The 27,941-nt window shown below is 43.6% G+C and overlaps 1 protein-coding gene across 2 annotated transcripts in view; it reads right to left on the bottom strand.

Annotated features, from left to right (window-relative positions):
- LOC307047451 (connector enhancer of kinase suppressor of ras 3-like) overlaps window positions 1-27,941 on the bottom strand; it is a 48,080-nt gene that overhangs the window by 17,918 nt on the left and 2,221 nt on the right. For both annotated transcript variants that reach the window (XM_079694430.1, XM_079694431.1), the window contains exons 2-9: window positions 12,800-12,963; window positions 7,859-8,061; window positions 6,388-6,475; window positions 2,939-2,980; window positions 2,063-2,182; window positions 1,799-1,858; window positions 1,123-1,191; window positions 861-1,007 (exon numbers count right to left, since the gene is read on the bottom strand). In XM_079694430.1, the coding sequence (XP_079550556.1) occupies window positions 861-1,007; window positions 1,123-1,191; window positions 1,799-1,858; window positions 2,063-2,182; window positions 2,939-2,980; window positions 6,388-6,475; window positions 7,859-8,061; window positions 12,800-12,963 (893 nt within the window). The remainder of the gene's footprint in view (window positions 1-860; window positions 1,008-1,122; window positions 1,192-1,798; window positions 1,859-2,062; window positions 2,183-2,938; window positions 2,981-6,387; window positions 6,476-7,858; window positions 8,062-12,799; window positions 12,964-27,941) is intronic.

Below are 27,941 nucleotides of genomic sequence, written 5' to 3'. Positions count from 1 at the left end.
TAGTTTCGAACAATAGACATTTGGAGTGTTTAATTTTTATTAAAAAAAAAAGACGGCGGGTGAACCCAAATAACATGAATCACCGCCCATGACCCATTGTCTATGGGATGGCAACATATGGGCTCTTTTTAACAAGTCAGATACAATCTAACCAGGCTACACTACTTAAAGAGGCCCCATCATATTTTTTGGGATGTCCCTTTCCTGTAGTGTGTTATATAGGTTTTTTTTCATATCAATGGTCAGCAAAGGCAAAACATTTTTTAATTCACACCAGAGGGAGTTTCTCTCCCCCCGAAACGGCTCCATTGGACTCTTTTGTTAACTTCTGTGACATAGTGACATCGCTACGTAACACATTTCTATTCGCTAGCCCTCCAACATATTTTACGTGATAGGCTAAGGGAGGACGTCTCTAAGCGGATGACCAATTAAAACAGAGCCGGCCAGCTAACGAACCAGAGCAGACTGGGCTCTGGTTTCAGGCAGAGGGTGAAAAGAGGTGGAGAAGAGAAAAGTAAAGACCTTTTTGATTAATAAAGCATCTCAACATGTCACAGTAGAGGCCCACAATACAAATATGAACCTGGAAATGAGCATAATAGGGTCCCTTTAAAGGCTGGCAGCTTTATCTCTTAGACTTAATGACATCACGGGACTTTGTTTTCCTCGCGGTTGTGCATGAAGGACAACTCAATGTTCTATTCAGTGGAGCCGGCAGCACTCTCAGGGTGGCTCTGTGTCACTTGTCTGAACTTGCTGGTTTAGAAAACAACTCCCTCAAAAGCTGATAATTGGCACAGGCTTTTGTTGATCGCACATGATGACAGCAGGAAGTCTGTGTGCTTGTGTGCATGTACCTGTGGTACTGCGGGCTTCCAGCGCATGTTCTTGAGCAGGGCGGGGGTGAAACCTGTTGGGCCCGTGGGCCTCTTCTTAAGCAGTAGGGCCACACCTTTTGGGTCCTCCCGCAGTTTGACAACCAGGTACTTCAGCTGCCAGCCCACCTGGTTTATTGGAACAAACACAACAATTCTTCTTTAATATTCATAGTGTGCGCTCAAATTGACAAGATGTATGGTTAAATATAAAGATATACAAGGAGAAAAAAGAAACACTTACCACTGTCTGATGGTTGACCTGGATCACCTCATCACCAGCATGGATCTTCCTAGAGAGGTCTGCAGGTGACTGAATAACAAACATAGTAAAGGTCAAACACCTGCTGCTAACACATTACTATTTACAAAACTGAGGAAATTGGAGCTACTTTATTTTGATTCCAACTGCCTCTAACATATTTTATTCAACAGGTTCAATTCGTGAGAAAAACACAAACACCCTCTGCGTGTATGAATATGAGATGAATTGTCACAGGGATGTCAAACGTGATAAACTAGGGATGATTCAGGTCCTGATTCACGATTACGGATCGTGGCAGTGATGCTGTGTGTTAGTCACTGACTGGTTGTCTCCGTGTGGGAAAAAGGTAGGACTTTCTTTTTTTGTGGAGGCTGTTTGTTTCTTCACTCCGGTACAGTCATAGGTAAATACCACAAACAATTCCCTTCACGGATGACTAGTTCTCAACTCCTTCAGATAAGTAAGTGTGCTCTCAGAGAGAATATGAAGAGGAGGAGGAGGTGTTTTTTCAGTATGAGAAGCTTGGTCCTAAGATTAATGTGAAATAATATAGGGATTTCTAAGTTGGTCATTTAAAATTAGAAAAGACACATGACAAAGAATGGGCTACTTCCTCATTCTGGGGCTGAAATGGTCTTGAGGTCAGCATACTCACATGTTCTGTGGTTCCTGTGATGACATGCAACCCATCGTATGTAGACTTGATGTACATCCCCTAGGGAAAAAAGAAAACCCACATTTTTCAGTTGAGACATAATATTCCCAAAGGGAGAGAAATGTATGACATGATATGTGAGGGTCACAATTTGACACACATTTCATGCATTCCCAGCCTGCCTCCATATGGCCGACATTTGATTTAGGGTGGAAACAAAAAAATGAGGAAGACAAATAAAAAAAATCTCCCAGCACTCCTTACCAGGCCCTCTCCCGGTTTGATATTGTTCAGCTGGACCTCATCCAGGCAGGCTGACTGGCTCATGAGGGGGTCAGAGGTGGTTCTCACGGTCTGATCGCAGATGTTGTTCAGAATCTTCGACTGCAGAGGAAAAGGCATCAGTGAATAAAATAAGTAGTGCCTAATAAACGTATTACAGTGATTACAAGCTGTGTTCTAAATATTCTATTGTGTGTGTGTGCCTTGTGTGTTGTACAGGTTGGAACAAGTCTTGTTACACTGCTACTCGTGACACATAGCACTTATCCTTCAGCACCCTGCACACATGCCTCTGTGTGTATGTTCCCATTTAGTGCTTGGCTAAATGGGCAAAAAAAGAAGGGACCATTGGTGTGTGATTAAGTGGAAGAAGCAGCACACACACACAACAATGAAATCAGTCCTTTGCACACCGCCCTTCTTTCTGCCTTGTTCTTTGCTTGTTTTAACTTTTGTCATCATAACAGGGGTCTTTTTCTGTGATGTCCACTCTTGCAATTTGTATGGACAATTTATATAAAATGAGCTTGAAACAAAAGAGGACGTTGACTCTAATATGGACTTTATTTGGGTTGTCTGAGAGAGAGACGGAGTGCTAGAGGAAGCTTAGCATTAGCCCAAGGGGTCTGGCGAGTGTCAAGAACAGGAAGTAGTGATTGATGGTCGGGGGCGTGTTAGAGCCGCCTCCTCTGTTGGCAGTCCTTTAGACCAGTCTGCTGCATTCAGTCAGAAAACGGACCTTGCTACTCTGAGTAAAGGACACGTTTACCCAAACGGTCTAGCAGACTGTTTCCCCCCTGTGTAGAAACTTGAGGATCTTATGTAGTTTACTTTAGGACAGAGATAGAGTATACTTACAACTTCCAGGATCTTCTCTTCCATCTCGTAAACACTGCAGTCCTGTAACACAGCACACAGTGATGACAGATTAGGAGTGTGAGCAGTAAACAGCAGCACACAGGAAGAGGTTATTCAATGGATGGAGACAGAGAGAAGAAAGTATAGGGGTTGGGTAAAAACGATATAATGAGCATTCCAGATATAGAACTGAGGAAAATGGTGAACGGCCTCAAATAAACAGCTTTTAGATTTAAATGACCTCTCTTCCCCTAAATTCTGGGGGAAGGCTTCAACTGCAGCGATTCAGTACGTAAATACCATACTAACGCTCATATAGTAACAATGTGCAGATGACACGGTGGGAAACATTGGGTCAAAACATGTAATGATGTTCAGAAAGTCCTCATCCAAAGAGCGCAAGTGTTTGGATGCATTGCTGCTTTCCAAGGTGGAAAGTGGAGGGGAAAATTGAGGTTTCTCGTAGTCAGAAAAACACAGTAGCTGCCATCAACGATAGATTCTGTAAAGTCAGCTGAGAGACTGACCGTTGTCTCTTCCGAGGGTCCGCACACAGCACTCTTTAGACTGCAGCTGGACAGGCCACAGCTGAGGCAACAGCCTCCCCTGACAACTGTGTTGTTGGTGCTGAAAGGGCCCCTGGTTAGGCCGAGGCAGGGGGGGGGTTAACAGTGCATGTGGGGGGGTCATGCTTATTTACGAAATTGTCTCTATGCTGGGAAAGCCCCGAGGGAGGCCACGGATCAAAACACAGGTGAAATGCTTCTGTCAAAACTGAGAGAGCTCCGAACATCTGCTTCAAGTGTCTAATATTTGTAGAGCCCTCACAGCCACAAGCCTTTGTGGAGGCAAAATAAAGGGCTACTGGTGTTGTGGACCTCGCAGTATTAGTGACATGCACAGGCATGTGCCAAGTACAAAGCCAGCTCTGTTGCTCTTTGTGAATTCATTGTGCAGACGGCGAATGGGGGTCAAGCAAGTTTTTCCATATTTCCATAGCTTGCACATTCCAACGGGCGAAAGGCGAGCCTCTGCTTCCAGACGCACTTGGCTTGTCATACTGTTAGTTTGCATTGACAGGATTAGCATGACTGTCTGTGGCCCTGAGCAATGGCCTCACATCAAAGTGGGGTGCATCCCGCTTTTGGAAGGCTTTTAAAGTATCATTCATGAGGGGAAAGTTGAAATCCAATACTAACATTGAAAAACAAACAAGGTTCCATTTGACGTATTTGTCCCAAACTCATGTTTCCTGAATAAAGTTCCTGAAGGCAGCCAAGAACATATGGTGGTTAAAGAAAGAATTTGGCTACACTTGCGTAAACATGTAACTGCATATTTCTTTTAGAGACTGGCCAATGTTTGGATGACTACACTCTTGACCGTGCCAAGAGGGATGGGATAAGAATACATATTTAGAGGCCGTGAAACGTATCATTATGTGCTGCAGACATGGCTTGGCATATCTCCCATTAAGCCTTTTAACATTTATGGGACATGCCTCAGGTTTCATAGTTCCATCAAATAATGTGAATACAATCGAGGATAATCCTTCTAAGATCTGTTCATGAAACCCAAATGAATCCCATATCTTTGTCCAGTCCTTTTAGTAGAGAGGAGCCAGATCGTAAGTAAGCGCTGAGAGAGGCAGAGGGACAATTCCCTGGTTGTGCTGATCCCTTACGTTATGGACTTGATCCCACAGCCGGTGTGGATCAGATGACTGTGTGCTGCTCTTCAGGCCTTTGATCTGCCAACAGAGAGGATTTGCATGGACGGGCAATGAAGTGGCCGAGAGAGAGTGGTGCTGGCACATTGCGGGTGATGGGAGAGAAGCTGCCTTTACACCGCTGGAGTTAAACAAAGACCAGGCCTTCTGACCTGGCCTACATCATGCAATCTCTGTTGTTATCGTTACAAAATAAAGAGATAGAAAACTTCATCTCTGAGCCAACAATTCTGCAGTGAGAAGTGCTGGTAAAAGACACGGGGATCGATGAAAAAATGCGCTCTTTGAGAGAGAATGACCTCCACGCTGACGGGTCAGCCAAGACGGGGTGATGCGTTCACGGTTTTATGGCCGTGTCCCATTGTGCATGTACACACAGGCTTCATTCAGGCAGAACACATAAATTGTGTGATCTGAAAAGCCCTAATTCTTGGCTGAAGTTCATGAACGAGCTGGGCAAGCCTCGCGCCGTCCTCCCCCGTCATAAAACTAACCACTGTGGCAGTCTCCTGCACAACCTGTTTCATTAACCAGGCGCTTATAGACTCTGGCCTACATGTTTTGAATAACAAATGGAGTCTACATGGTCCACATCTATATAAAAAAAGAAGGAGGCCAAGAGTCTTCTATAAGCGTCCTCATCAGTGTTTCTGCAGTTACATACTAAGCCGTTAGCTAGTTTGAAGATGCCAGACGACCAAACAGCATCCCTCCTCCAGTTGTTGCAGGAAACTAATCTCCAGTCTTACTAGACTCTTTCAGCACCTATCAGGAGTTTATTCTACACCATAACCTCCCCACTTCACATGGCAGTGTGGGAAATGTAAACCCCCCACTACTTCCCCTGGATGACCATGACCGGGACACCCAGAGTAAATCACCAGAGGCGCTGAAATCCCAGACTCTGGTGTGGAAATAGGCACTCTGGGAAAGGAATTTATTTTGATGCAATAACCCGCTAAAAAATGACACCTGCAGTCCCAGCAGCCACTTTCACTGGCACTGTAAAATGAGTGGCTTAAGTCAAACCCTTTGGGGAGAAGATATTGTACATCCAAGGCTTTGACACTAAAGAAAAGGCCAATAACAAGCCCCCTTTGTTTAAGACATATGTATGACCGACTTCTACAGGTTGTCTGATAATAACAGAACACGACATCCAACTGTGTCTTGATGCAATGCTTGAGCAATGCTCCGCAGAAAGTGGCGAACATAGTGGATGTATGTCGGTTTTAACCGTCTATCTGGCAGTCAGATGGACCACCTCCTCATCCCCACATAAACCTATAAACAGGAAGTGCTTTCAGACAGTTTGGTCTCCCACTGCGAGCGTCTTGGAGAAGCAAAAATGTGAACCACATGGCTGACGGAGAACGGCAGCCTGGGGAATGTTGGCAACCACCTTTAAGAGCACCAGTGGGTTTTATGAAACTGGAAACACAAAAGTGACGGTTACCATTAAAACGTCCCCACACTGAGGGTCTCCTCATTAGCCAGCGTGAGGAGGGAAAAGAGCCCAAGAAAAACATTTGCAATAATGTGCTCGGAGTGCTGGCTTCAGGCTCGTGCCATGGATGCCAGACCACATTTCTCATAACTCTCTTCTCTTGCATGTCTGTGCCCCGTGGTCCGTATGTGCTCAGTGGGAAAACCTATTGTGTGTGTGCTTCCCAGGGACTAGCTAGTGCACATGTGCTACTGAGCTAACTAGCATGCAGACCTGTTGAACTGTGGTGGTGAGCTCCAGGCACAGCTGAATGATCTTGTTCTTGGTGGCTGTGAAGTCGCTGATCCCTGTAAGAGGCGTCCTGCAGGCAGACAAAGAAGGAAAGGGAGAACATTAGGGACAAGGGAAGGACTGCAGAGTTGGGTTGAGATTCAGTCATTCAAACTGCAAAGCCGCAACATTTCAAATTCAAAGCATGTGACAACAATGCTATATATTTATTGCCACACTCAGTGGTAGTGTTATTACTCAAACATAAAAGCTCATTGATACATTTGACATCTGACAATGTTCATTTTTAAACAACACCGTCAGAGAGGTATTAGTTTAATTATGTGTTTATTACTTAGAATGTGTTGTAGTTTGCAGTGGATTACAATAAACTATGAGAGGCGTTTCTGATATTTTGCCCAACTCAATTAAAACACTACGAAGAATATTTTACAAACATCTAAATGTAATACAGTCCTGTACAACATAATATACAGTATATACTGCCAAGTACGTGGGTTAAACTCCCGAACCCGCAGAACATTTCAGGGAATGTCATCCATCCTCTCTATCTCCCCTTTTGAACTCTGTACCTCCAATTAAGGCACTCTCAGGCCAAAAAGTATCTTTAAAAACAACAAACTATGACTTGAGTAATTAACACTTCTCTGAAAGTTTGAACACAAATTGGCCATGTAAAGCTTCATTAAGAAAGAACACGTGGCAGAGCTCTTGCACTATAATAAATTAGACTTATATGTATTTTGTAAAGTGTGCAGGAAGAATACGTCTCCTGTGATTTACTGCAGAGTCAGCTATAAGCTCCTTACACTATATAAGAGACTCAGTGAACCTTGCTCTGATTGCAGTGTGTGGGTGACTGACTTGGAACTCAAGAATGTCACCTTTCTGGCGCCATTGTATCCCCTTTAGTGTCCCTTTTCCCCCTAACGTCAATCCCCTAATCAACAATAAACAAAATAGCATGATCTATACGCAGCATAAGCACATTGACTAACTTTAGCACAACACCTTTAGATTCCGTTTGCTGCGTCCATCTCACAACTGCCATTTAAATCATGACATCATTTACCCGCTTTCGCCTAGTGTCCCACAAAGAGAGAAGCTTAATTGTCAGCCAGCTAACATTAAATCCTGGCAAACTGCTTAACGTGCGGTGCTTTTATGGTGTGATGTGGAGCAGTTCACCAGGGGACTCTTCCAACTTCAGCTGCAAAGCAGACGTAGCATTTCTTCTTTTGAAAGTGTATGTAGTGTTCATTAAATTCTCTATATGTGACAGACGGGTGAGATGGGAAGGGGTTTCGTTGAGAGGAAATGTGGAGAACAGCTAGGAGACCATTACCATATACAGAAAAATGTTTAGGGGGCCGAGATTCCCGTTCCTTCCCTACAATCCATTGAGGCGCATTTATTGTTGGAAGAAAAATTATCTATATTTCTAAGTTTTTACCTGTCGAGCCAAGCCAGGAGGCTCTTGGCGGCGCCGATCAGCTCCACCACAGAGGTGAGGAAGTCGTTGGGGGGCTTGCGAGAGATGCTGCCGTCGTACGCTGGGCTTTTCCTGCGGTCAGACGTGGCCATGTGTAGACTGTTGGTGGCGGCTCTCATCCTCACAACCAGATTCTTTAAGTTGTCCGTCTCTACCCCGAAGTTCTGAAATCAAAACACAATTTTTAAGTAAGCGATAATAAAACAAATAAAACACTAATTATTATAGGTGAAAGGACATTTATTGGCAATAAACTGGAGATCAAAGCTCTTCTGCACAGTCCAGACCTGGGAGCTACTTGCTGAGTGGAGTTTCCTTAAAAGGTAAACATGTTGTTTCCTGTTCAACCAAGAGCTGTAATCTTTTCTTTGACATATAAAATGTAAGTGCACTTGTCTGCCATGAAATCCCCCCTTCCAGTCCCAGGTTTGTTCCACGCACGTGCCATCACATGATTCCAACCAAGCGGGGCAAAGTTTGCATTCTTTAGACGGGGTTGTTTCCTGCTTATGCATTCCTGCAATTTGTTAGGTTATTCACATGCAGGAAGCAGCACAGCTTTATCTTCAAGGGTCACCAAGTACAGTACAGATCAGCTTTTAACTGAACTACTGCATGATACCGAGCTGCAACAATATGCATATTTTTAGGTTTGAGGGGAAGAGTGTGTGTCTGAGAGCATTAGCACTTAGAAAGGGCTTGTTCTGCAATGTTTTGACTGGATAAAGTGGTTAGCGAACAATGTGTTGCTTAAAGGTAAGCAGAGAGAGGGCAGGCTGGCCGCTGTCCGGGTAAATATCAGCTTACATGGTGTTGCATCGCTGCCAGCACTGCTGCTGTATGTGTGATGTGCTTGCCAGTAGCTAAATATGCTTAGCAAGGAGTAAAACAGCCCGTGTTAAGGAAATAACGGAGATCTGTAAGTGGTTAGCGTCTACTTTTATTCCACTCCAAATATACAAATCATTTCCCTCAGTCACTCTAAAAGGAATCACTGCTTAACTGAACTGCTCAAACAGTAGCTGCAGGAAGAATAACTTCGACATTTGACATGAGATGGATTGTTTAAACATCATAGAAGATAAGCAAACATACGCAGGGAATATAAGGTAATGAAGAAGTCATTTGGTTTGTTTTCCCGCTCAGTCCTCCACACAGTGAGCGTGGAACAGTAGCACAGAGCAGTGGGAGTGTTTTCCAGATCAAACGTCTCTCCTGGCTTTTTCGTTTGCTAATCACACAGCCACAGCAGCTCTAAGTGGCCCACAGATGTCCAGGGGAGCTTTCGTCCCTCGCTGCCAGCTGAGCTCAAAGCCACGTCTGAGCAAAATCTGTGGTTCCAGCCAAATGCAATTTTTCTCATAACTACAATTCAAGCCAAATGTACATGCTTCCAGTGCCTTTTTATAGACATCAAGATCATCTAGAATCAAGATGGAAGGAGCGTTTTTTTTTCTTTCGTGCAGGCTCTAGTTGGGGCTCTTTGAAGGGACTATATACTGGGTTAAGTGTCTTCGGGAGAAATGGAGAACGGCTATCACAACACAGCACTTCCTGCCCTCGCCACAGGCATTACATGGATCTGCCTCGACTATAAAAGATAGATACAAACCTCTGTAGCCTGGAAAGAGACTGAGTACATGTGTGTTGCTACACTGTGCCATCTAAGGTTAAGTGTTTTGATTTACTAAAGGGACAAGATGAAATACATTTTACAGCAGCTCTGTTGCTCACGAGGCTGGAGGATCTGTCATATGCTGTATGTTTAATGGCTGCTGATGCATGTGAATGTCATGTGAGCAGGGCGCTGGGGTCTGAGTACAAATAAAGAAGTGTTGGGTTTCAACACTGACTGCAGAAGACACCATGGCTTAGAAAAGTCCAGTATAAATAAATAAAATGTTCTCTCTTTGTCTCTTAGGCCATTGATCATAATGTAAATGCTATAGGTTTAAAACGCTTCAAAGGACAGCTTATGCTTGACTAAATATTTAAGATGTGTGCACATGTTTAATCATTTAAAAGAGGAAAGGCCGAGTAGTAAAGTGTCACAAAGATGAATGTGACTGCAGCAACAGGAAGTGTCTGACCTCACAGTAAACAAAAAGAGAGAGTTGGGGAGGGTGGGGGTGTGAGAGCGTGTGGGGGTTTCGGTGGTTGGTGGCCTCTGTTTCTGTCGGTAGTAGTGACCTTGCCACAGCTAATTGAATCGGGGGCCTCACTTCCTCTTACGAGGCCTGTGGAAGACCAAGGCTTCATTCTTAATAAGGAAAGCCCAAAACTGACAAAAAACGTTAAGCCGGACTGCGTCAGTGAGGGGGGAAAGGTTGCTGAGAGTCCAGCATTCCTGGCGTAAGTATAAAGGCACAACTTCGATCCTGTGTGTTAATGTCTTGATATTTTTGTTATGTTTCTGTGTGGACCCCAGGACGTATAAGCATCAGCTAGAGGGGATCATAATAAATACAAAGTTACAAGGAGGCAGGGGGGAGGTTCAAGACACAATGTGCCAAATGCTCTGATACTAAATTGCATCAGACTGTACAGGGCATACAACACACACATGCACAGCACTACAAACACATCTTGGTAGAGGGAATCAATGTAAAATGCAATGACTTGGAATAACAACATCATGCTGAGGAAGCACTTTGGAGACCACATTTAAAAGGCTGCATGATAGGGAAATGACTTAAAGGTCCCATGTCATGCTTTTCCGGTTATTACCCGTCCCCTTGTGTGTTATGTAGCTTTCTATGCATGTAAACGGTCTGCAGAGTCACAAACCCTCAAAGTACACCCTGTAGCGAGTAAAACTCTAACACAGAAAAGACCTGTCTATGCTGCCCCAGAACGCCACGTTGGAGATTTCTCTTTTTCCATTGTTTTCTTCCTGGGTATGGTGACGTGCCCATACCCAAATGGACCAGTCCGTGGAGCTCCAGTCCTCACACGCAGACTCTTTTAGCAGTGAAAATGTGACGCGCTGGGGGGGGGGGGGGCAAAATTGTGGCGTGCTTACACTGTAGGTGCGCCACATTTGAGGGTGCGGGGGTGCTAGTGGAGTGTCGCAGATGGGGCGGCTTTAGTCCCCTTAGCACCCCCCCTTCCCGCGTCCGATCGCGATGTCTCGCTGTCTCGCAGCAAACAGGAAACCACACCAGTAAGCCAGCTCACACTGTCAGCTCCTCGCAGCAGCGAGCCAGTGGGCGAGCTGACCAATCAGAGCAACAAGGCGTGTAGGACAGAGAGTGAATACACACACTATACAGAGATGCTGTATGAGAAAACCAATGTGAGTTTGGAAAATTGCACAATAAATATCTATTCTAGTAGACCTCAACAATGGAGTTATAATCAGTAGAAATGGCCATGACATGTGACCTTTAAGAATCCAATGCCTTGATGTCAGGGTTTAAGGGTTGAACAAAGACCTGGGCCTGGTTACAGTCATGATGAAATAAGTTATGGACCACAAGATATACCATATGGTACATATTCTGCGATGAGTAAATCTATCAAAAACAGACAAAGGCACCGATGTACGTGACAAGCGTTTCCAGATGTTTACTTAAATTGGTTACAGGTAAAGGAAAGATATTGTTAACAGGTTATCTTAGCATTTTTGAGAATACGAAACAATAGAAGAGTGTTTTGAATTGGAGGGAAGATAATCGTCAAATAATAATGTCCCTGTTAAACCTGTATGCTTTCTGGTTAGACTAGTAGACAGCATATTATTCAACACCCCGACACAGAGGAGCCAAACATTTATATTAATATGTAAGTAAAGTGTTAAGAATTTGTTGCTAACCGCACACTAAATCACATGTGCCGGCTTTATACAACCCAAAGCCATGTATAGCTTCAATGTGCTGAGGTTGCGGATCACTCACAAATAAATCTATTTAAGGCCATACAATGTGTTGTTCCAAACCCCATTTGACCTACTGCTATCAGATTAGCATCAGTGTAAAATGCAGCCTCATGTCGGGGAGGAAGTATTTGACTTTTAAGTTTCCTCAGTGTCAAAAGAACCATGCCCCAACGATTCATGTTAAGGATTTTAATAGAGCACAAAGGCAGAAATGCTGACGCTGATCAAAACGCATGGACCACAATCTGGGACTTTTATGGCACAGGAAGTGATAAAACTCCAAATCCATCCCATCTGCTGGAAAAGCTGGTTCTGTTTCAGCTGGAGCATGGAGGGTTTTCATCACTCAAGTCTCACGAGTTGAAGGCAGATATACTTTTGTTGGCAGTTCTTCTGGGAGCTATGATGATGGACAAAGATTCAGCAGGTTTGCTCTGAGAATGACTAATAAGAGCCGAACAGGGGATCTAAAATTAAAGCTAGAAAGATGGTAGATAGAAGGCTGCAGCAGTAGGAATGACCTGCCTGACGTGTCTGTTTGTATAAAAATAGAGACAAAAGATATTTCAAGTATTTTGTATGTGGTGTAACCATGAGGGGAGAGTGGAGAGAGGCAGATCATATATCTTATCTTCCAAACAGATCAAACTGTCACCTGTTGCTACATAACTGCCTATAATCATCTCACACAGCTTCTAACTGCCAAATTGAGCCCAATGCCCCTTTGACCCAGTCTCTCTTCTGTTTGAGTGACACTTCTGTTCCCCAATGTCCTCGGGCTACTGTGTGTTGTGGTGACTTTACACTCTGCTGAGCTGTTTGGGAAATGATAGTCCTTCCTGCAGGATTCTTTTAGCAGTCGGACCAGAAGCTACAGGCTTGGTTTACTTTGTAGATACTTAGAGCGAAGGGAGAAGATTAGTGGCCAAAAGAGAGCTCTTGCTTTGTCACAAATTCTTCATAAGGCAATTCTACTGTATCCGGATACATATCAAGTTGCACATTCCCAGCATGTCTCTACTGACCAGAGCGCAGAGCAGATCCACCGCCTCCAGCACCAGCTCCTGGTGTCCGATCCTGGCCACGCCGAGCTCCTCCAGGTCTTGATGCGTGATCTTCAGCAGCTGCTCCCCGCTGATCTTCTCCCGCTCAAAGTTGGTCACATACTGCTGCAGGTTGTCATCCAAACCTGGACACAGAAGGCAAATGCTCATTAGACGAACATTCAACATAGAGATCAGCGCGCAACTTTACAAAGGGTTAGCTCAACTGTAATTTGCAAGCGCTCTTTGTCATAATGCAAAGGCTGGAACAGACGCCACCTGAACTAATGGATCCGTCATTTGTATTAGCATGTGTGCATGTGAGTGTGTATGTACAGTGCAGACAAGGAACAGGTGGGACTGCTATCTTCGCTAGACAAACACAACACAAACAGAGTGACGGTTGAGACCTTTAAGTCTGTTGGCTGGTTAAACAATGGATGGCTATATTTGTGAGTGCGCATGTGTTTCAATAAACCAGTGCCAGGGGCCGCCTCTTGCTACTATTTGGAGCACCAAGAACAAATGACATAGACCGTTACACCAGCAACTGCTCCGCTCATTAAACACACAAGGATATGACTCTCGTGGCTTTAGCGTCCTCTTATACTGTAGATGATCGGATAAAGCCATAAAGAAACTCAGAAACATGCCCTCCCTATCTAGCAATGTTTCCCTCAGTGGGTCTAGGAGTGTTGAGACAACATAGTTGAGAACAAGTGTTGTTTTGTGTGTGAGTCCAGCTATGGGTGTAGCAGTAAACGCCATCTTTCTCCCCATCAAAGAGTGCACAGAGAGGGGGCAGCTGCAGATACATGGCCCTGCGCCCTGCTTTAATGAAAGACCTGTCAGCTGGAATACACACTCAATCCCTCTGAGCGTAACTCACACACACAGCCTTACATATAATATTCTCCAGTGTGTAACAGGGTTTGGCCGATCCATTTAAGTGAGCCGTTCAAGTAACACAAATATTCACTTTTATGGGAGAATGTAACTCAACAGCAGCCAAATAAAATGTAGCTGCCTGCGAGTAGAGTCTCACTGGGTGTGTTCTCTGGTCACCGAGACATTTTTGTCAATGGCTCCAAATGTCTTCATTCCTCTGTGACACTCAGTCTAAACACGTGTTGCAAAGGGTATGCGGAGAAGGTGATACTGCATGAGTGTGCGGGTGTGTTTATGTGTGTGCCATGGTAGGGAAAATTATGACCGAACAAGATTCGACTGCATGTTTCAGAGCACAAGATTATACATAAAGACAACTCACCACCCACACTGCTTCATCTTGTCAGGACCTATGCATATCTTTAAATCTATTTTCAATCAACACTGCAACACCAATCCTGTATTATACAATAATGTTTTATTCTGTTGATCAGCTGATATAAAATGCACAGAAATAATACAATTAAGTCTTAGACAAACTTTTATTAGACTTCAAAAATGTCCTGAAAGCTTATTTTCTCAAATTTGTTTCTAACAATGATTATTCTTCTGCCGAAGTTGGCATAATTTTGACTATTTCATATTATAAATGTATTTATGTCTCGGTTTGCTCACCTGCTGGTTGATTCCTTGACTTTTCAGTAATGCAGCCCTTTCTGGTTATTGTTCTCTAGAAATGTACATCATCACAGTAACACTTCCCAAAGTTACCATCAGAATATTTTGGAATCGTAGGCCATGGTCTCACACTTTATCCCTTCAAAGCCATTACAAATTCCATTATGCCATCAAAGTTCAACATGAGAGCATTCTACACCCTTGAGAAAATATCTGTGAGAACTCCAGTCACCTCCACAGAATCAAAGGGAAATTCCATCATGGCTTGTTATTAACCATTAGCCTCTGCGCAAGTCAGGTCCAGTTAAGCTCATTGGATTTTTCTCATTCCTGGCGTGCTAATTCAGAAACAAGAATTTTAAGCTTAACCCCTGACTGGCCAACACCAAGGGATTGTAAGACTTTAAGGAACTGAGTGATGGCCTGAACCCACGACAACTCAAACAACCCAAACACAAACACTGGGCCAGCCTTTTACTGCCATCAGATAAACACAAAGACTTGGACCCAGAGGGGGCAACGTTTCTCCTTCCTGCTGTGTTAAAAGGCATTTCCTGTAACACGGTGCCACCCTTTTTCACTAACCAGAAGAAGAAGAAAGGGCAGAAGGGAAACTTGTGGTTCAGCTTACAATAAGTCTCGATGAAGCTTTCACAGCGTGTTTTTTTAGCTTGGTTGTTCTAAAACCACACAATATCATGCAGAGTGGCTAGATATTGGAAAACAGTCTGGAAAGAAATAGTGGTAGGAATTAATCTGAACCCACTAATTGACGAATGAGGGGCCCCTCCTATCCTCGAGGCCGTTTCATTCATTAACATTCATTCATTGTCAAGTGTTTTCCTTCCCACATATCTTCTGTGTTATTCTACAAGTCTGACTTCAGAGGGTTTAGAAATTCCAGGTCATTCTAGGGTCAAAACTAATCTGCATTAGTATTGAATTGGAACAATTTAAAGTGTGTTTACGTGCCGTAGAGAAAGACACCCACCATTTTAATGGTACCAATGATTGAGGATGGGGGTTAGATGTGTGCAACACATAAAAAGTATTATTCTCCTACTGAATTCAGGAAGGTACCACAGCAATCTTTCCCTCTGGACTCAACCATTGACACCTTCTGAATAAAAGAGGGGTGTCCTTACATTGGGGCTTATAAAACATTTATTGGGCCTGGATCAATGGCAGCTTGGGTGTGTGTATGTGTGTGAGACTATCCATTTTCATTAAAAGGTAGAGTAACCAGTAAAGGAGATAGAGTGTCACGTTATTGTGAATTGAGCTGGGTGGGGGGGCACAAGGGAGGACTGTGTGAATACTCTTCAAAGCCAGCAAAGGATGAAACGCTTTGGAGTTTTATGACCTCTGTGAAACGCTTGGCAAATGTGTTCAAACCAGAGCAAGTGGGTGTGACTGTTTAACACAGACCCTCACACTCACACAGCACCAATGTCGAATGCAATCGCATTGACAAAAAGATTGACAAACATCCATTGACCAGCAAACTTCAATGTGATTACAAATGACTGTAAAATGGACTGATATGCCACTTGTGACAAGTTATACTACACATAAAAGCATGGTACAACGTAGCAATTAACAACAAAAACATTGATCCCATTGAAGAGTTAAAGTTTCCTGAATGATAAAAAGAAAACTGGAAAACACTCAATTAGTGACAGTTTATACGATTTTAAAGTTAATATTTTTGGAATAGGGACTGAAAGTCTTATAAAAAAGGTGCAATTTGAAGATGTCACCTTGGGATCAGGGAAATCATGAAGGACAAATGGAGTATATTAGGACTATGAAAAAAAAAAGGGCAAAAATGTTCCTGTAAATAACTGTGCAAACTCATCTGCAATATACCGTCGTGCAATTTACACGTTATTTTCTTTTGAATTTATTTATCTGTAAACAGTACCAGCTACTTTGAATTTTTTTTTACCATGTTATACTTGTTTATCATTTGTATTTACCCATTTTGTTTTTCTATTACAAAATAACATGTGCCTTCTATTAACCTGCACTATAAGCCTGCTGTTGTAATGGCGCACATTTCCCCATTGCAGGACAAATAAAGGAATTCTGATTCTGAACTTCATTAATGTTATAGTCTAAGAAATCCAGGAATAACATTTTTAGTAAGATGAGGCGCGTTCACACCGCAGTACTTTTCCAACTTTAGTCCCGATATAGTTCCGAAATGTCGCGTTCACACCAAATTGCCCCAGGAACTAAATTAGTTCATGAGAACCTTTTTACCCCCTTTTCCATCCCTGCTAGAGAGCAGGGACTTTCGTTGGAGAAAAAGGTTCCTATTTCGGATTGGCTGGGCGGATTGCAAACCACGCCCCGTAAACGTAAAAAGGTTTTGTGAGGCCGCCATTTAATTATCCTGGCATTAGCATTATTGGCATTAGCATTAGCGTTAGCCCAGCGCACAAACGCAGAGAGACTAACTTATGGCAACACAAAAGAAAACATGGGAGCGGTGGAGATGAGGAGGTGTCAGCGTTTCTGGCGATTTACCCGCAGGCTTCAGCTGGAAGTCCAAGCAGCTTCTACTGAAGCCAGTCCCCAACTCCGGGGACTTCCGGCCGGATACTTCGGGTGGCAGTATACGCCTTGAAGTGGTTTGCGGCCTGCCAGTAACCCCAAAGCAGCAGAAGAAGAAGTGACGTCAGCGGCTTCATTTGCCTAATCCTCCCCCAGGAACTTATTACGGTGTGAACGCGATCTGTACTTAGTTCATGAAAACTAAAGAGTTCTCATGAACTAAGTTCTGATGAACCTTAGTGGGAAAAGTACTGTGGTGTGAAAGCGCCTAATGGTCTGACAGTCCCAAAGATCTTCCATGCATGAGGAGGAAGAGGGCATCTGAACGAAATGTGTCTACGTCTGTGTCCGATAAACAAACACAGAATAGGAGGTGTGACTCATTATGGCACCTGCTGTTCACTGTGGGGTCTTTCTTACCACCCACCACCTCCCATTCAGTAAACAGTTATTATGTGTAGAACAGGTTATCAAAGCAACAGTTTTGGTGTATAGTGGATGCTCGTACACACAGGCATATTTCTGGACAGCTGGGAAAGCAAGAACCCCAGATTCGGCAGTTTGGACGCAACAAGTGCAACCAGACCCTGTTGGGGGGCTCGGAGCTCTGCAGCCTACTTAAAGGCTGTGTAAGCACACAGTTTTGGCAATGTAAACAACAGAACCCTTCCGCTTGCAAATGGCCGATCTATTCTTGTCATAATCTCAACAGTTCCCATCTGTACAGACGCACGAAGACAGCAGATTGAGTTGAGTGTGGCCAAGTACATGTAAAATCCATTGAGTTTGTTTGGTGAAAAAGTAATAAGATCTGGTTTGAACATGAAGTTCTATACTAGTCCAGCGCTTTGTCGCATCTATGATCAATTTTGGTCAACAAAGCTTTCCATGCAGCTTTTGGTTGCCAACTTTTCCGTTCTCAGGGGTTTGATTACACACGAAAACAGCGCACAGTCTTTCACCTCCTACAGGGAGAACCAAACAAGCTCCCTCCTCTTCACCTCCCCCATCTCTCAACCCCTCCCTGTGCTCCCAGTGGGAGTCGTAGCCACCCTGTGACACACACATAAACAGGGACACACACAAACCAATATCCCCACTGGGGTGGCCAGTGGGATAGCTACTGGGTGTAGAATAGCAAAGCCACTGTAACTGCGCTGTCTTTATTTATCAGGCTGACCTCTGAACCTGCAGGGAACGGTCAGGAATTTGACTCATTGTTCTCCGCTGAGCAGCCCCATTGTGGGAATTCACAGCACCCTGGTACAATGGGCTCAGGCTGGACCAGGCCGTGCTGTAATTAGAACGAAACAAGCTCCACTCGGCGACTGCTAAGCTATACTCTAATGCATGACTTCACAGGACACACACACACACACACACACACACACACACACACACACACACACACACACACACACACACACACACACACACACACACACACACACACACACACACACACACACACACACACACACACACACACACACACACACACACACACACACACACACACACACACACACACACACACACACACACACACACACACACACGGCATAGTAATCACACAATGGTGCTCTACATCTCTCCATCAAGCATGTAACTTGTGTCCTCTGAAAACAGTGGAGCGTTACAGCTTTCTATGAGCCTATATACTCCTTAAAAGTCAGTTTAGTAGGGCAAAGATACAGTACACGTTATTGCGCCATGTTTCAAGATATGTTTCCCAAGATATTCTTGAAACTGCACTGTATAGGCTTGGATGCTGAGACTGAATATCTCCGACAGCTTAACTGGTTTTGGCCCTGTGTGACCAATGTTTTAATCTTATCATTGCTTCCTGTAGCCAACAAAGAGTGTTTCATTTCATGTACCCTAATCTTAAAAACAGACAACTACAAAATGGCAGAAACATGTCCCTAGTGGGCTTCCTAAGTGAGAAAACACAGCTGAGGTTGGTCCCTGCACAGGCAGACAAAAGCAGCCCTGTCTCTAACGGGGTGATGGACGATGACTGAAAAGGGGGTTAAAGTTCATGGGGCTGTTGTGGTTGAAGCACATCAGCAGAAGCTTTGAGCCCCAGCACCTTGGCTCAGTTAATCCTCAACTCCAGCGGCGCACAACCCCAGTTACATTGCTGGTAACCTGTCACAATACAATACAGAACAAAGTAGATTGAGAGAAAATAAGAGATAAAGAAGACTGCTGCAGGCATAGTGAGTCTTCATCGTAAAAATACATACATCCAAACGGTTGTTGCTTAAGCTAAGGGTGTGGAGAGAAAAATAACTGAAAAACTGGTTGTCTGGGGTCACTGAGTCTACAACTTGAAACATCATTTCCTTTTCTTTTGTCGGACTTCCTGCACATACAGTTTCTCAAAAATATGGACAGTCATGATTTACACCTGAGCTATTCCAGATATGTCAAGCCAAATGTGTCTGCTGTAAAATCCAACAAGGTATTGTCTTCATGAATGTGTGACTTGTATACTTATAAGGGGTGTCAGCAATGCCATTTTGAGACTATGGAGCTTCCATTTACATTTTGAATTTCTCTTTAAAAGTATAGGCTGCATCTTATCACTTATGATATAGCCACCATGTTTTTCTTTGGAATGTCCCACACTAAGGGTCAAATGGAAGTAACGTATTTAAAATACAATAACATCAGATTTGTTCAGAAGTCAGTTGGGAACAAACTGCAGACTATAATGAATTGCTTTTGATTAGGCTGAATGATATAAAAAAAAAAGCGATTTAACTGATTTTCGAAATAATGGCAATTCAACACTTAAACGTCCCATGTCATGGCCATTTCTACTGATCATAATTCCATTGTTGAGGTATACTAAAATAGATTTATATTGTGCAATTTTCCAAGCTCACATTGGTTTTCTCATACAGCATCTCTGTATAGTGTGTGTATTCACTCTCTGTCCTAAACGGCTTGTTGGAGCTCCTGCCCCCCCCTCCCTATGAGCCCAGTTGCCGTCTGTGAGACAGCGAGACACAGCGAAACCCAGCCCAAACACACACACACACCCGCAGCCTGGCTGGGAGTTTGTGTGTGTGCTCAGACACAGACTCACAGCCTCGCCGGGTCCCGCCGCCTCAGGGAGGAGAAATCGGCGGAGCTGCGGCTGAGAAAAGATTGAGTGTGTGTGTGTGTGAGGAAGTCCGGGATTGGTCCATTTGGACCAATTGGTACATGGGGTCGTTGTTACGTCACTTGGTTCCTGGAAGAAAAAACTGAAAAAGAGAAATCTCCAACGAGGCGCTCTGGGGCAGCATAGACAGGTCTTTTCTGTGTGAGACTGTTTAAAGGCAGATATTCCATGCATTCATGGGTACAACCCAACAGCGACATTCAAGGTATGTTTGTAAATCTGCATGTAAACAGTGGATCTTTCCTGAATAAGACATGAGTTGTTCATCAGTGATACTGTGTGCAGGTAAGAGAACCAATGGACAGGAGCAATAACCTCTCAGGCCAAAATAAACACCATCACTCTCCAGCCAGTCGGTCGCCTGGCCACGCTGCAGCCCATTACCACCGGCATAAACACCCACTAAAAAAGCAACAAAGATCTCAAACATTTCTGCACCCACCCCTCCTTCTCTCCTCACAGTCCTGGTCCTGCTTCTCCACCCACCCCTCCTTCTCTCCTCACAGTCCTGGCCCTGCTTCTCCACCCACCACAATCTTTCCTGGCCCCACCGACATTCATATTTTTGCGGTTCCGCCTGTTGACAAGTATCCCAAGATAGTCACAGTCTTTGCGTCTTGAAAGTGCGCAATACAATAGAGACTGCCACTTCTGGAGTCTGGGAATGGTCTTGTGTTTTCCAGTTTGAATCACAATAGGTGTTAAATCAGAAGGCAATAAGGACAGTCGCTCCGTGTGGCCTGAGAGTCACAACAGACGGCGCTGTTTGTGTGTCAACAGGATTTCCAAAACACTCACTTTGCTGCAACCTTTAAATTATTTCCCTGAGAGAAAACTATAATTAAAGACTTGTTCTCGACAAATAGAAAGCGATGGAGGGAAAAAGGCAAAACACTGGGGGAACAAAAGGCGACTTTAAGGGGCGACATCCACCATCAAACATAACTCTGGGTTCTAAGTCATAGCCAGTGAGACACAAATATGTCAACGTTTTTTTTTATAAAAACACTTAGGGAACTTAGTTTAGTGCCTTCATCTCGTCACATGTATGTGTATGATCAGGGTGGCCCTACGCACTGATTACAGAGCAATTCACCAGCACCATAATAGCTGCCTATGGAAACCACAATTAAGATGAACAAGGTTTGGGGGAGGAAATGTGCCCCACTCATTTAGCCAGCCATGGGAATAGTGTGCTAGCAACACCGCATGAGGGCATATTTTCTTGCTAAGTCAAACATAACTTTGTATCCATTGTGCTATTATTATTATTATTGAGTTCTGCTTTTATGACACAGATATGCAGACGGAAAGAATTAAACTAAAGATATCTTCACATTGCCCCTGTGGCTCGTATGGTTGAGTGCATAGGCGGCGCGTGAGGCTCAGATTTGGGAAGGCTAAATAACTTCTTTTTTTTACCTGACGCTGCCTGCCTCCGGCTTCTATAGAAAAGAGATCAACTCAGTGAAAGCACCACCTGCTGACCGATCAGAGCTCAGTGTGCGGAGTTTAAATCTATCAAGTCATATTACAGGATAAAGGAAATACAGTTTAAACTGCTGTAGCCTATGCAGAGAAGACGCCGACGTGTCACACTTATCATTCATATCACATCATCAATCAGATCATCGATCATATAATATCACAATATGTTCTTATCTGAGTCAGCTTCTCGAGCCCTATCTGGCCGTGCAACACTTACATTGTCACATAGGCCTATACTGTATGCAAAAGTATTATTTTAAGCAACACATTAAGTTGACGAATCGCTCAAATGTAATTAAAGTCAGATCCACTCGTGTCTTAGATGGGGCAGTGATATCATAAAACTGTTGTAGCTTTCAAACACTCTGTAGTTTATTTTATCTTTTAACAAATTTATATATTCACGTTCATGTTGCATCCTGGATTATATGTTTAAGTCATGGATGTTTAAAGTTCATATAAGTCTAATATTAGTTTACTTTTCATTAATGAAGTATGACGCTGCGCTGTCAGTACACTTGTCCCTGTTTATGATTGGTCAAATGTAGCTAACCCCGCCCCTTTCACGTGAACGCGCTCTCAGCTGGAGAGAGAAACCCTGACTTGATTTACCGAGTTGATAACCAGCGTCGTAGGACCGCTTAGTGAGATCTCGTTTGTTAGGGTTAGTTAAGATAACTCAAGCCACAAGTGGCTGCATAGCAGCGCTAATGTCAAAGACACAAACATTATAAATTATATTTTTTATTTTACCAGGATGCAGTGACACAAATAATTGGGAAGGCTTAGCCTAGTGGAGAACTTTCTTTTGATCTAATGTGGATCTCCATAAGCATCTTTTGATGAGAACCTGCTAATTGCCATAAATCTTCCAGAGGGTAAATCCCCTCTTGAACCTGGTTGCTTTTTAACTTGGCTGAAAAAGTAAAAAGATCCCACTGGCAAGCCGAGCCAAGCAGAGGATTTACTCGATCAAAACCGACAGAGGGTCCCCATCTCTGACCCTGGCCCGGCGGAAGTCCGTTTCTCAGCCTGGTCTGTCCATACCGTCTATGGTCCACACGCTAATCTGAACTAGCTGCCTGCTTTATACCCATGTTTAAACACAGCAGGAGTACTTTGCTGTGGCAGCACAAAGTGTTACTGGTGGTCACCCCCTCAGGCATGATTGTTGCCAATAAAGAGCTGAGGCATTGGCTAGAGATGTAAATAAAACTAAGGTTACTATAGTGATAAGGGAAGTGGAGGGGGGGGCTAGGACCGGGGGAACAGAGGTTTGAGGAAATTGGAGGAGGCTGAATTGGGCCAAGAGGTAGAGAAGGAAAAGGAACATTTGACCACAAGCCAAGGATTTATAGCTGGATGGTATCCAGGTCAGGGGAGGAGGAGACTGAGCTCAAAGAGATTGAGAGCATCATTAGTGCATCTACCCTCTCTATATAAGACACGTAAAAACAGCAGAAACACAAACACACATACATTCAAAACCTGATCAACAAAGTCCCATTCAAAGTCTCAAAAGTTAATTTCCCAAAACACACAATATGTAAAATAGGCCGCTAGGGGCCTCTCAAATGAAACAACAACAAATATGGTGGAGTTGTGATGAGCAAGGGGTCATGGGAGTTTGTTTGTGGTCAGCTTTGCAGTGGATTTATCAGGAGCAGAATACTCGGCAGAGGTTACCTTCTCTCCAAGACAAAGGAAACAGGTTAACTGTTACGTTTATAGGTTTTCATTTAAAAACTGTAGTTTGGTGTAAATATGATGGCGGGGTTGTTATAACCTAGATCTTGTCATTTTTGGAAATGTTCAAGCTAAATATGCTACATATTATTATGACAGAAATAGCGTATATAACAAGCCGGTATTATCTGTCCGGCCTTGTGTAGCTGATCCTGTTCTCCTTGCAGCGAGGGGGGTGGATGAGTCATCTTCAATGACAGGGCGTCAGTAACACACACATTCACCCACTGCATGTTGTACTGTGGTTACTTTACTGACTTTCCAAAATGCGTACCCAAATTTAGTTGTGATGCTCTCAACCAGTGACAGATTCTTCAGGAACACACACACTCATGCTAATCTCCCCCACCACAAAAACACACTCACGCCCAATCGCAGGTGAGGTTTGTTTGTGCTCTCACCAGCACCTGTTGTGAGTCTCTCTCACAGCCATGACAGCGATAGTTGTGTTCCCATAAATGATAAAGGTGCTGTTGACTGGAAAGAGTGCCACATACAAACAGATGAAGGGCAGGTGAGAGGCTTTTCTGCAGCGTCTGCACCAATGGGAACAAAAGGCAGGATCAACAGAATCTCCCCTTATTGTTTCGTCAGGTCCCATTTTTGTTAAAAGAGGAGCAACCACTCCCTGCTTAAACAAACTAAAAAACCTATTAATATCTTTTTGTACAACCAATTGAATAGAGTTCATGGAAAAAAATGGTTTTGTTTGAAACTTTTGAACTTTCAGGCATAGCTGACTTGTGACATGAGAATGAGATTTGTCAAATATTCAGCAAAAATTTGTCATTGATTTTAAGTTCAGTAGGTTAAGCTTTAAGTAGGTATAGCTTTCACAACAAATTCCAAATTTGACAAAGCATGTCAGGGTGCATGTGTCACACCTCTGTTCTGATAAGTACAAAGTATGACGCTTTGACTGTCAGGAAATAAGAAGGGAAAAAACTACACATGCTTGTTGTCTTGACGATTCACCTATGATGGGGAGTCCAGAGGAAGATGGACAGAGAGTGAGGGGATTCTCTTGAAAGGCACAGCATGTATGACTCCACTGCTCTTAGAATTTTCTGTGGACTCCCTTGGTGATTTCCAACCATAACAAAATGAAAACAGAAGCATAATAGAGTCTCCTTATTGGCTTAATGACCTAAGCATTCCACAATAGAGTAATATGATCCTTTGTGTGCTGTGGACCTGTGCACCACATACAAAGAAATTATGGGGCTTCCCTTTAAATCATCCAGGTGTTTTTTTAGTTTGCTGGTTCAAACAAACACCTCCATCCTTTCAGGGTGCCACGGAGCCATGCTGATAGTGGGCTCATCAATGCTGTTAAAACACAGACTGATTCATTACAGCTGCCTTATCTATCAGCACTCTCTAATGTCATTAGTACATGGACTTCAAAGATACACAGCAAGCTAAAATATGAATACAAGGAAACCTACTAACCATCAAAGCCTCCATAGAATACTAATAACATACCAACACTGTGTTATTATGCAATTATAAAACTATGGAATGCAAATTAGAGTTAGAAGATTATTAAATCAAACCATAAGATAGTATCCCAAAGAGACGCCACTTTTAAACTGTGTGAAAAGCATGACAGGAATTCAGTGAGTCTCTCTGGAGCCGAGGACTGGGAAAATATGGACTAGTCTGAACATGTTTTGAACAAGCTCTCATCTGGCATCTACCCAAGTGCCCGGCTAAACCCAAAAGTGGGTAGCACTTCATAAATCTCCAAATCACTTCATCGTCGTAATGACATTACACTTCATTACAGTGTAAGCTGGTGGCAGGATAAAAGAGGTCTGTGTGTATTTGGTCAGCGAGGGGGACCGTCGACTTGACTTTAAATCCGTTAAAAGCAACTGGTGGCCCCAAGTGCAACAAAGGACATGTGTGACCTGTTTTGACTGCTTATTCGCAAGGCTGCTCGTTTGGTTTACTAGCAGCATTCCTCATGTTCTGTGGTTATTTGAGCATACCTGCATTAGCCTTGCTTTGCAGGCAATACCAACACAGCCATTCACTTCCCTTTTCCTTCTCTGCACGACATTGAATTACTGTACGAGCATAGATTTGGTGCAGTATCATTTAGACTTAACTACATCTTACAAACTTAAATCCCAGGGAGAGTGACTCTTCAGTCACAATCACGATGGCCTTAACAAACCAGTTAGTGCGAGCAGGCGCGCGCACTTGACATCCCTGCACGAGAGGTCAGTCAGCATGTGACCAGTGTTTGCACTTGCCCCCGCTGTGCCACCTCAGGTTGGGGCCTTTATTCCTATGGCTTACACAGAGCCGATGCTCTTAGGGAATAGCACGGCCAAATAGCTTGCAGGTCCCGCTAAGCTCAGATCATGAGGGAGATTTGCAATGCACATTTTAGATTTGAATGAAATAGCAAACTGGTCTAGTCCAGGATGGTGTGCGTAAAGGGTGACACTTGGTCTCCTTCCCTGGCAATGAACGACCAACCGTTCATGCAAATGCAAACTGACTTTGGTCTACTGATAAAAATCATCACTCCTATAAAAAGGCACATGGAGGATCCAAACAAAACAACAACGCATTGTTTTTAAGCTCAAGTGAATGTAAAGTTGCTTTGTCTTGGTTTTCTCATCGCTAGATTAGAAGAGTGACATTAACTATTAATGATTTCTCTAAAGGTCTCCATATGTGTCTCCTGAGGCTGTAAGAATGGGACACCAGGCCGTGTGAGAAACAGGCCGCGGAGCGAAACCACAGCAGTCCCTTTCAGTGACCTCTCCCCTGGGGGAATCCTCTTACAGCACTTCCCCTGAACTCTAAGGGGTATGTCTATGGAAAGGTAACGCGGTTATCTGCTCATCAATGGAACACAATGGCTCGATTTTTAGAAGCTGAATGGCTGTATGAAACTGGTACATGACAAAGACAGGGGTTTTAACTAAGGGATGTCAAAGGAAGATTGTCTTTTAATTGAATAAATGATTGCAAATTGTTACTTCCTTGTATATGAGGCCACTGGAAAGGGCATTCAGATTTCCGCTGTTCTTAGAGCCTATGTTTAGGTTAATTTGCCAACTGCCCTCCGTAATGCATATACCCGCATCCGGCAGTGTAAGGGTTGCTAATACGGATTAATGATGGCTGTGGAGGCTATCCAAACATAGAACTCCACTTGTCCGATCGCGCCGGTACTAAAGCGGAGGCGGTGGATTCCTTAATAGGGGTGAGGCGTCTGCACAGCGTCTGTTCACACTCCAGTTTGGGAAGACTCTCTTTTTAGCAAGATAAGGATCACGAGCCATCATTGCCCACACCTCACTATCACCTCCACAGATAAGGCTGCTGAAGGTACCCATCAGCGGCATCAATCGGTGCGTGTTGACTCGGACACAATGCTGTTATTTTTCCGTGCACACCCTCGGTCAAAGAAAAAACACACTTAGCACATGTTTGTCACCTTTGTGTCGACCTAATTGCCTCTTTGGCACTTAGGTGGCATTCGAGAGGCAGGATACAGACACTCACACCCTTGTGTTTCCATCCACATGACGTGGGGAAGGAATAGTGTTCAACCCGGGTCCCTTATCTGACCATTCATAATCAGACTTCTGCTAATAGGCAACATTCACAAAAAAGACATGAAACTGTAGCTCCATTACAGTGCTGATAAACTAATATAGCCTGGACTTGTAGACGTGTGCCAAAAAAGGGGTATGAGATAGATGTTGGGCCACTTGATCAGCAGGACTTCAATGATGGAAAAATAAACCCATCACATGCTTAATCCATGTCCATGTATACAGGGCTTTGAAATTTGATTAGCCAGTATTTAAGTTTCGAAAAATGCTGGAGGACTTCCAGAGTGTGCTGAACTGAGTCTGGATAAAAGCTACTCAGTCAGACAGTAGCTGTGCAGGTTTGCATGTTTGGGATGCCTTGTTAAAACTTGGCAGTCTTGCTCCCAGTGACTACATAAAGTAAGTGTGTAAATGAAAAACTATTCAGCTTAGTTTGGGCCAAACATTCTCTCAACAGTGCCAGCCATTCTTAGCTGAAGCATTACCCAAGTGGATTCAGGACTATATTTGGGAAAAGACTAACAGCAACTTAAACGTTTGACTTAGAGAACATGGGTGATGTCTCTAGGTATACATCTTAAAATCTAACCCTACATTTAAAAAGAAGTGTGCAAAAAAACACAAAATGTAATGTATATACTGTTAAAAGACAAACATAGTTCTGTGACATCCATGCTGTCATTAGAAGAGAGTGCTTATTTGCCTGGGGGACCTACTCATGACATATGGAATACCTATCACAGGACACCACAGGTCCAGCTGGAAGATCAGAGCTTGTGGTGAAGGAAATGCGCTTCAGGGCATCTCAGTCCCCATAAGAAAAAGAAAGAACCAAATGCCCTTTCACTGGCAGTAAACATCCACCAACCACTGCTTGATCTCCCTGAACAATGCAAGTGATTAACAACAGCTTCAATACACAAAAGCAGTCCCTGTCCTACTGAAGAAAAGAACCCGAGTCAAATGAGAGCAAAAATCATCATACAGTGCTTTCTTGGAGTTTAATTTG

The sequence above is a fragment of the Notothenia rossii genome (genome assembly GCF_949606895.1).
Source record: "Notothenia rossii genome assembly, chromosome: 7".
Classification (NCBI taxonomy): Eukaryota; Metazoa; Chordata; class Actinopteri; order Perciformes; family Nototheniidae; genus Notothenia; species Notothenia rossii.
Note: the sequence above shows the minus strand (reverse complement) of the source record. Positions and strands in the feature narration are given on the sequence as shown.